Genomic DNA, 10,511 nt, shown 5'->3' with positions numbered 1-10,511 from the left:
TGTGTGTGTGTGTGTGTGTGTGTGTGTGTGTGCGTGTGTGTGTGTGTGTGATGTTTGCATGTGTGGGGTAGACATGTGCGTGGGTGCATGTGCAATTGGATTAATATCAGGAGTCTTCCTTGATCATTCCACCAACTGCTCTCCAAATTCTCCCACCTGAATCCATGATTGTTGATAAAGCTAGTCTGGCTAATCCACTTGCCCTAAAGATTCCATTCTGCCTCCTGAGGGGTAGGACCACATTCAGGCCACTATACCCATTTGACTTATACCCATTTGACTTCTACATGGGGGCTGGGGATCCAAAATATTGTCCTTATACTTGCATAGCAACTGGTTTAACCACTGAACCATCCCCCCAACCCTCATTAGTTTTACTTTACAGGAGCCTGCTGCTATAGTACTTGCAAAAATAATCAGCTTGCTCTCATTCTATATAAATCTGTAGGCACTTGACTTGCTGATTTCAAAGATTTCATTCATACATGAGGCTATTACTTAGAAATAAATAATCATGTACTTATCACACTAAAAACTCTGAGAAGTCTTCTAGTGAAGAATTGTTTAACTCTGATCCCACCACCTAAAGTGAAATTATGATAGTCTCATTATGGCTTTAAACCAAAGGAGAGAAAAACAATGGAGGCAAATGGCTTCCAATTTGGCCCCCAAGAACTCTGATGCCAAGGTGACTTTTTAAAAAGCACTGTTTGCTTGTCAATGTAACATTCCAATATCTCAAACAGAGAACCTCGTCAAGCCAGTTTGCTCTTGTGGTGATGTCTCTGATGCTGAAAGAGACCTGACTTCTGCCTGAAGGCTTCTTTGCATTCACTACACTGGTAGGGTTTTTCTTCATTGTGGATTCTGACATGCTGGTCTAGGTGTGAGTTTAGACGGAAGGCTTTCTGACACACTTTACATTTGAAAGGTTTTTCTCCAGTGTGAATCCTGTGATGTCGAATAAGGTCGGAAGTCAAACTGAAGCCTTTCCCACACTCGTTACAATAATGTCTTTTGGCACGGCCGTGGATTCTCTGATGGTGGGTGAGGAGCAGGGCCTTACTAAAGGTTTTCCCACACTCCTTGCACTGACGGGGCTCCTCCTGACTGTGGATTTTTTGGTGTCGATTAAGATGAGAGCTTCTTCTGAAGTTCTTTCCACAATGGATACACAGATAGGGTCTTTCTCCAGTGTGGATTCTGAGATGCTCCAAAAGGCCTGCATTCTGGCTGAAGACTTTTCCACACTCTTTGCACTTGTAAGGCTTCTCACCAAGATGGATTTTCTGATGTCTGATGAGGTGTGAACTCCTCTGAAAGACTTTCCCACACTCATGACAGGGGTGACCTTTCTCTTTAGAGAGGACTTCCTGTTGCTCAGTAGGAACAGAACTCTGACACACTACAGATTCACGAGACTTTTCTCCTGTATGTGCCCTTTCGTGTTCAGTCAGGGCTGAGTGCTGGACAAGTCTCTCCTTAGTTTCCAAGCACTGGCTGCTAGTTTTCTCCTTGGGCATGGTTGGTTGCTTTTTGAAGTGCAAGTTCTCACTGCGGGACTCCATGGGTTTAGATGTTGTACAAGATGATTTGATTCTTCCACAATGGTCTGTCACTATAACAAGCTTCCCACTCCCATTCCTTGTTTCCTTACCTGAAACATTAAATATACATACATCACCACTTATTTAACTTTTCATGTTCAGGAAAAGGAATCTGCAAATAGGAAGAAATATTTAAGTCAAACCATGTGTACAAATTTAAAAGAATTAAAAGAAAAACTTTTATGTGTACGAGTGTCTTGCCTGCACGTGTACCACATGCATGCAGTGCCCATGAAGACCCTAAGAGGGCGCCCAGTTCCCTGGAACTGGAGTTACACAATGTTTCGAGTGGCCATGTGGGTGCTGGGAACTGAAACCAGGTCCTCTGCTAAAGCAGCCAGTGCTCTTAACAGCTGAGCCTTCTCTTTAGTCCCTACAAAGTTTAAAAAAATTGCTTGCTTATGATTATTTAAAATATATATGGGATGATTTATAAGAAATGGTGGTTTTGATTTTTGTTTTTTTCTTGAGGTAAGGTTTCAATATGCAGAATAACCTAGCCTAACATAAACCCTCTTCCCTTAGCCTCTCAAGTCTGGAGATTAGTCAGGTGTCAACATATCAAGCTTGACATCCAAGAAATTGTTAACCATGACTGCCTTGACGGAAGAATAGGGGTCGTGGTAGGAGGCAATTTATTTTAAATGTTCTAAATTTTATTATGTGATATACATCACACACACAGAAGCTACTAAGCATGACTGTACATTCTTGATCATGATTTGTCACATGGGGAACAAAAAAGCATAAAACTAGGTCACCCGAGGACCATCACATTAAAAAGGGATGGTACTTTGAAAAATGAAAATGTGTTGGCATAGTGACAATGTATCACTGAGTAGAATGTAATCTTAGAAAGGTAATTTAAGTCCTTCTCAATAAATCAACAAACAGCACCTGGGCCACAAGACCCTGAGAATAATGAATTTGCAAAAACATCATGCTGTTGAAATATGAAGCATCGCCCTCCAAGAGGGGACCAGAGGTTCCTTGACCTATTCATATGCTGCGAGTTTTTCTAAAATACTGAACAGAGAGGACAGCAGAGGCCAGCTTTAAAAATGAGAACAGCCAATCATCAATAGATACTGTTTACTCAAGGTTAGGGGCTGTAACAGATTCAGAGCACAATACAAAACCCTGCCCTTTAACTATGGAAAGACAAAGAGAAGGCAGGCAGAAACTATAATAATATAATGTAACAGAGAGCACATGTGGGACACTGACCAGATAGAGGAAGAATAAAGGGAGCAAGGAGGGGACTTGGAAAAGCAGGGAACAGAAGGGATGAGGCAGGGGAGACCCAGAAGAGAGAGAAACTAGAAGGAGAAAACAGGAAATGAAATGGGGCATGGAAGTACCTATGAGTGGGAGGCAGGGGACAACTTGTTATTGAACTTGGGGGGTGAGCTGCATCTCTCTGTTCCTCTTCCCAACATGGTCACAGTTTTCCATGTGAAAAAACAGAAGAGCATTATCCAATTCACTACGAGTTTTCAGGAAGGGGGAAACAATACATTCGTACTTAAGCAACAGAAAAGAACAAAAGGTAACTTAGTGGAAGTATCAAGAAGACACTTTGGAGATTTCAAGGCTAGCCTGGTCTACATAGCTGCAGTTGAGATCAACTGGGCTACAGAGGAAGACCCTATCTCCACAAAAGAAAAAAAGGACACTAAGTAGGGGGAGGGAGAGAGACAAGGGTTGAATCAGAGAAAAACATAAGGAACAGAACAGTAGCAAAGGAGAACCAAAAACAAAACAAAACAACAAAAAACCAAAACAACAAACAAACCAACAAACCAAACACCAGGCCGAGTCACCCCTCATCACTTCCACTTACAGTGATGTGCAAGAGATAAGAAGACATGAATAAGGAGACTTGTGTCTGAGCTTCTGTCTTTGCCTTGGGTAAGAAGAGAAGGTGGGTCCGGGTCCAGATTCACTTCTCCTTGGCATGCTGTTTATTTAAATTGTGGTTCATCTTTTAAATCTTGACTGTGGTACTGACTAAGTTTATTGTATATACAAAACAACTCACTGACTAGTGAGGCTACGGTGTGGACTGTATATATAAATTATTCCACAACAGATGTGATCAAATCAAAACACAAAAAGCTAAGAGTGCCAAGGCAGAGGGCACTGCATGGCCTACCCTAACTCAAATGCAAAAGAATTCCATTTAGTTCTTACCCTTGTTCTTCTCAGGCTTCCGCACCTCCCGCTCAGGCTTCTGCACCTCCTGCTCAGGCTTCTGCACCTCTCGCTCAGGCTTCTGCACCTCCTGCTCAGGCTTCTGCGCCTCACACTCAGGCTTCTGCACCTCCTGCTCAGGCTTCTGCACCTCACACTCAGGCTTCTGCACCTCCTGCTCAGGCTTCTGCACCTTACACTCAGGCTTCCACACCTCATGCTCAGGCTTCCGCACCTCACGCTCAGGCAGGACCAGCACAGTCTGTCTGTTTCCTTGGGTTGGGTCCTAGAGATAAGTACAGATAATTAGGAAACTGGTTTACAAGAAGCTATCTCAGTATTAGAAAGGAGAACAAAGAGGAACTTTACAGAGGCAGAGGAATGGAGAGCCTCCTCACACCAGGGGACGGAAGGGGGAGGTGAGGCTGAATGACCAGCAGTGAGCAGTGCCCTCCCACTGCTGTGCTCATGTCCACCTTTGTGACCTGGGGGCTCACTTCTTACTTTCCTGCAGAAGGACGCCTATACCCTTACCTTCTGCTGTCCTGCTTCTCCACGGTCTCGCTGCAAATCTTCCAGTATTCCCACCAGGTCCTCCCCAGTCTCTGGGTGGTGCTCGAGCACCTGGACCAGCAGATCTCTTGGCAGGATGGTCAGGAACTGCTCCAGCACCAGCAGCTCCAGGATCTGCTCCTTGCTGCGGGTCTCAGGCTGCAGCCACTGTCTGCAGAGCTCCCTGAGTCGGCGTAAAACCTCTCGAGGTCCAGTGCTCTCCTCATAGCGCAGCTGCCTGAACTGTTTGCTCAATGGCTCCTGCCCAAGGCCTTTTCTGTTTCCTTCAACTCTGAATCCCTGTTCCCAAGCACAGTAGTTTTAACAGTGGCTCAAATCACAGACTTGGATCTGCAACTATTATCTCTTTTGCGACCTTAAACTTTGAGTCAGATTTCTACTCAGCTCTGCAGATAATCATTTAAGGAGTGTCTCTCTGACAACTGGCAAACAAAGCTTGATAGCTCCTAATTTATCCAGCCTTGCTAGGACCCCCACTCCTCGGTTTTTCTTTTTGAAACAAGACCTCACTATGTAGCTCTCTGGCTGGCCTGGAATTTGGTATGTAAATCAGGCTGGCCTCACAGAAATCTACCTGCCACTGAGTGCTGGGATTAAAGTCCTAAATCACGATGCACAACTTCTAGTCCCCCTTTAAGGCTAATGTCACCAGATAAGAATAACTAAGTTATTTTCAAGAGACCAAGAACTTTGCAGATAGATCACCCATGATGGGATCCACAGGTACCAGCATTTGCTGCCTCAGCAGTAACGACTTCACTGGAGCTATCAGGACCTTACAGAACCAGCATGAAATAATGACTGATCCATTTGTCCAAGACAGATCGGCAAGGACTATCTATGTATGCTGTTTGCCCCCCTTCCTCTCAGCTTCTGTCCTTTTCCCATTTAATCCTCGAGTTCCTGTCAGGGCCCTAAGACAGGGCTTAGGACACTCTCTTCCTATTTCTTTACAATATGGACATGCTAAGTAATAAATTCCTTTCTTATTTCACTTCCACTCACCTCTCTCATTGGACTGAGTGGTAAGTCACTAAATTTAGTCTGTTAGGACCCCCAAGGTCAGCCCTCTGATTCCATGAACAGAAGTGATCCCCTCATTACCTGAAGCTCCTCCTTCAGACCCAGGGGAGCCAAAGAGTATGCACGCTTGCTAGGGTGGATCTGGGAAGAGGTATGTTTGGGAATAGAATATGATCAGAACATGTTGTTGAAAATCTCAAAGAACTTTAAAAAAAAAGAAGAATGCACACGGATACACACTCACCAAGGCCAGTGCCATCCCTTGCTGAATTCAGGCACTTTGTTTTGGAGAACTTTCTTGACCGTATCCTGAGGGACTCCTAAGAACACAAGAGTCACAGAAACTGCAGTGCTAGTAGTAATAACAGCGACAAGTGATCTTTCCTTAGGTTGTCTTCTCTAAAACACCTCTTTCTAAGTGTACATAAACAAAGTGAAAAAACTTTGATAGATTGCCACACAACCTAGCAATAGTAAGAAATCTGAAAAACCACCAGTTTTTGTTTGTTTGTTTTTCAAGACAATTTTCTCTGTGTAGCTTGAGGCTGTCCTGGAACTCCTCTATAGACCAGGCTGGCCTCGAACTCAGAGATCCGCCTGCCTCTGCCTCCCCATTGCTGGGATTAAAGGCAAGCATCACCAAGGCCTGGCTTGAAAAATCACCACTTTTAAAATCTCAAAATAAACACTTCAGTTGAGAAGCACAAATGAATGCTAAAACCACTGTGGTAAAAGAGGGAAGAACAGAATGTTCTGTGTTAACCACCACACTGTACATTCATGAAGGGAAAGTAAAGGTTTCTGGCAGCTGCAAAGGTAAACAAATGATCAAACTTAGCAGCATCAATATTAAGGTGATAGGATACAACACCAAATATCCTAACACCTAGAGAACACTTTAATAAATACTACTTATCATGAATTTACTGAGGAAACTTTCTGAGAAATCCAGAACTCTAGTTCATCTACAACAGGCATGGATCCAATTTCCCCCCACAAAAAGCAGATGCTAGGATGTCATTGTCTAGGTTAAGGAGCTATAACTAAAGGGAACATATAGAATTGGTGCTTATATTAAAAACAAAACACCAAACATCTAAAACCAGAGGTGGTACTTCAGGCCTATATTCCACTCCAGAGGCTAAGGCAGAAAGCTTACATGTTTTGAGGCCAACCTAGGCTACATAATGGGATCCTGCATTAATAAATGATTAAATGTAAAAGCCATTACTAGTAATCATCTTTTGTATGTTTGTGATATAGTCTGGCTATGTTACTCAATGTAGCCTCATGTGCCTGAGGCTCTCTATTTCAACCTCTCAAGTAACAAGGATGTGAGAGGCTTGCAACACCATGTCCTATCAGTAGAGGTTTGAAAAAGTCCAAGAAAGTGATGATTATTAGCCATAAAATATAGTTTGCTATTGTGGCTAGTTTATATGTTAATTCTTGGACACGTGGTGTGAAGATATTTGGTCAAACACTATTGTGGATGTTTCTGTGTTTTGGGATGAGATTTAATATTTAAATTAATAGACTGTGGGCTGAGTAAAACAGATTGTCCTTCATAATGTAGTGGGCCTCGCCCGATCAGCTGAAGGTCTGAGAACAGAAAGACTGATCCTCTCCCAAGTAAGGGAATAAGACTTCCTCTCTAACAGCTTTCAAACGCAGATACCAGTGTTTTCCTTCTGCCTTCAGCTCTGGACTGAGACTTCAGTTCCTCTGGGTCTGAAGTCTCTGGTCTTCACATCTGAACTAAATAATCAGTTTTTGTGGTTCATAGGTCTTCAGCGTACACTAAAATGAAATCATTTGCTATTTTGTTGTTAGTTTAATTCCTCCTGAAGATCTTCGAACTTGATAGCTGCCATAATCATGAGGTAACCTTTGTAATAAATCTTTGACTTTTTCCCTATTCTTTTTAAAATTAGCATTTATTAACTATGCACAACAAAGGATCTCATTATGGCATGTCATACACATGTATTTTGATTAATTGCCCCCTACTCCCAATGATCCTGTTCCCCAACAGCCCTCTTCTACTTTCACTTTTTAAAATAAGTCTCATTTTAGACATCTACTGACCAAAATTAATATAAAATTTGGTCCCATTTCTTTAAATAACTCTAATAAAGGGGCTGAAGAGATGGCTCACAGAGGGTACCATTGAGGGTCAGTCCCTGAACCCTTACTGGGTGGCTCACAATACTGGCAACTTCAACACCAGGAGATCTGAATACTTTTCTGGCTCCCAAGGACAACTGTACTCAGTGCACAAACCCAGACATATATAGACAATTTAAAGGCACCAAGAACTCTAGCACAGGCATAACACATAAATTAATGGTGACTCTTAATTAATCAGATTAAATATGTGATTAGTAATTAGATTAATTATAATAATTGGATTAATGTTATTAAATAGGTAAATAATTGTATTAAAATGTGATTCAATATAACAACACAATGCAGAGTAGGTTAGCCTGTCTTTGGGAGGGTCCATCTACTTTGACAGTTAAGCCAGAAAACTGATCATTCCCTCCTCCTCCTCCTCCCATATTGTATGTATATAATTAATCAAGTTCCGTTCAAAAATTATGTGTACGGGTGTTTTGTCTGCATGCATGTGTGCCCCAAGAGAGCCAGAAGAGGGTGTAGATCTCTTGAAACTGGAATTACCAATGGCTGAGCTGCCACGTGGGCACTGGGATTTGAATCTGGGTCTTCTAGAAGATTGGCTAGCACTTTTAACTGCTGAGCCATCTCTCCAGCAGCCCCAGTTCTTTCGATTCCGCAGCTTCCTATCCCTCAAATAAATACATCCTTCGTGTGTTCAAGAAAATACATGTTTCTTGATGACATGCTCTACTTGGAAGACTCTAACCCAGCAATCCTCAACCTATGGGTCGTGACCCCTTTGGCAAACCTCTATCTCCAAAATAATACATTGCAATTAATAACAGTAGCGAAACTACAGTCACAAAGTAGCAATGAAAATACTTTTGTGGTTGGGGGTCACCACAACATGAGGAACTGTATTCAAGGGGTGCAGCATTAGGAAGGTTGAGACCCACTGCTCTGAACGGTCTTCCTGACACCAACCTATTTCCCACACTGCACTTGTGATCTTCCTAGGGAGGAAATGAATCATATCTCCATCGTGCCTGTTGCACATAATGACTGGCCATCACCACTAAGATCAGGTTTAAAACATTTAAAATGCTCTAAACTTTTCTTATGCTTTAATGAACTACTTTCAGTTTCTCCAATACTTTGGTTTGCTTGTTTTTCTTGGGTCCTTATAAATCTCACTCTTTTTTTTGTTTGTTTATTTGTTTGTTTGGTTTTTCGAGACAGGGTTTCTCTGTGTAGTTGTGCCTGTCCTGGAACTCACTTGGTAGCCCAGGCTGGCCTCGAACTCACAGAGATCCGCCTGGCTCTGCCTCCCGAGTGCTGGGATTAAAGGCGTGCGCCGCCGCCGCCGCCGCCCGGCCTAATATAAATCTCACTCTTAATGGGAAACCCCTTCCCATTTTTTCTTCTTATTAATGACCACTCATGCCTCACGTCCCAGCACAACAAACAGGCTAACGGAGGTGCTCCGCCTGCTCTTCACTTGCTAATTCAACCTCCACAGAAGCCTATTAAGAACTATTTTTTTTTTTTTTTTTGGTTTTTCGAGACAGGGTTTCTCTGTGTAGCTTTGCGCCTTTCCTGGAACTCACTTCGTAGCCCAGGCTGGCCTCGAACTCACAGAGATCCGCCTGGCTCTGCCTCCCGAGTGCTGGGATTAAAGGCGTGCGCCACCACCGCCCGGCTCCAAGAACTACTTTTAACCTTATACTACAGAGGAAACTTGACATGGAGAGTTGAAGAATTTACACAAGGTCTTAAAGCTGAACTTTAGATCTTTTGTCCAAAAAAAAAAAAAAAATTGTTTTTAATCCACAGACCCAAAATTTTGAATTTATTTTTCCCTTCTCTCTTGCTGGTGTGCATGTGATCCAGAAGCGAATGCTTTGGGCTCTGCCTACCCACAACTACCACAACAGTCAGTCTTCACTGCCCACCAGAGCTCCTGCCAATTTTCCTCTTTCTTCCAAGGGCCTCACTCTGTAGCCACTAATGGTAATCCTCCTGCCTCAGTATCCCAAGTGCTAGTAGTATAGAAATTAGCTACCATGCTCAGATGCAGGTTTTTTAATTGCACCCAACTTTGAATTATTCTTGATTTCATTTCTGCTCGCCTTCCCATCTATTCCTATTATGAATTTCCAATTATAAACGCTTTAAAACATGTCGTATTATGTCTTTCACCCCAAGACCAACTTCCTCACACACCCGAAATGCCCACTTTTTCTTTTTCCACACACTTATTCTTTCTGGCAATCTTACTGCACTCGAAACACCCTGGTGACCTTGTTATTCCCTAAATAAGACAGACAAGCTCCAGTTTCCGGGCCTCTGTGCTCGCCGTTCCCTCGCGCATGCCTCTTGAAGGCACCTGCGTCCATCCATCTTCTTCAGATTATCTACTCAACCACTCTGGTTACTTACAGTGGAAACTACTTAAACATGCAGCAGAAGCCATGTGTGGGAGCGCCGGCCTATGAGCTCAGCGTTCGGAGGTGGAAGAAAGAGAAACAGGCGCTCAAATCAAGGGTGTCCTCCACCAAAGGAGTGACGCCACTTTGGGCTTGACGAAACGCTCTCAAAACAAAACCACAACAAAATAAAACCAACGGAAGCCAGGCGTGCTGGCTCACGTTTGTAATCCCATGCTGAGGCAGGAGGATGTTCAGGAGTCTGAGGTCAGCTTACGCTACACAGTGTGTTCCAGGGTAAGTACGAAGCTGTCTCAACAACAAACTGCGAGCTCACTACGTCCTCGGCTGCATCCCTCTCCCGTGCCCAAGAACCGTAGCTTCCGCCACGCACCCGCGTCTGGTTCTCCCCGCTCCGACGTGTGGACCGCTTCTGTGTACCTGCCAGGCGCGCCGCTCCAGAGTCCCAAGGTTGCCGATCTGACCCCGCTGACACTCGATCACCCTAGTCCACACGCCCTGGCTGCAGGGTCAGTCACATGTCCCCTCAGCGTTCCAGCCCAGTAGC

The 10,511-nt window shown here is 43.7% G+C and overlaps 1 protein-coding gene across 3 annotated transcripts; it reads right to left on the bottom strand.

Annotated features, from left to right (window-relative positions):
* On the bottom strand, positions 1–10,511 carry Zscan26 (zinc finger and SCAN domain containing 26). Of its 3 annotated transcripts, none has more exons than XM_052729766.1 (6): positions 10,385–10,511; positions 5,641–5,716; positions 5,478–5,537; positions 4,335–4,652; positions 3,801–4,086; positions 1–1,657 (listed from the first exon to the last, which is right to left on the bottom strand). In XM_052729766.1, exons 2-6 carry the CDS (start codon positions 5,653–5,655, stop codon positions 756–758), a joined length of 1,581 nt encoding a protein of 526 aa, XP_052585726.1. In that variant the 5' UTR covers positions 5,656–5,716; positions 10,385–10,511; the 3' UTR covers positions 1–755. The 3 variants fall into 3 exon arrangements, with proteins under 3 accessions (XP_052585726.1, XP_052585725.1, XP_052585727.1); XM_052729765.1 differs by having other exon boundaries at positions 10,338–10,474; XM_052729767.1 differs by lacking the exon at positions 10,385–10,511 and adding an exon at positions 9,957–10,331.

Source organism: Peromyscus californicus, unplaced genomic scaffold (genome assembly GCF_007827085.1).
Source record: "Peromyscus californicus insignis strain IS unplaced genomic scaffold, ASM782708v3 Scaffold_8__1_contigs__length_139910024, whole genome shotgun sequence".
NCBI lineage: Eukaryota > Metazoa > Chordata > Mammalia > Rodentia > Cricetidae > Peromyscus > Peromyscus californicus.
Note: the sequence above shows the minus strand (reverse complement) of the source record. Positions and strands in the feature narration are given on the sequence as shown.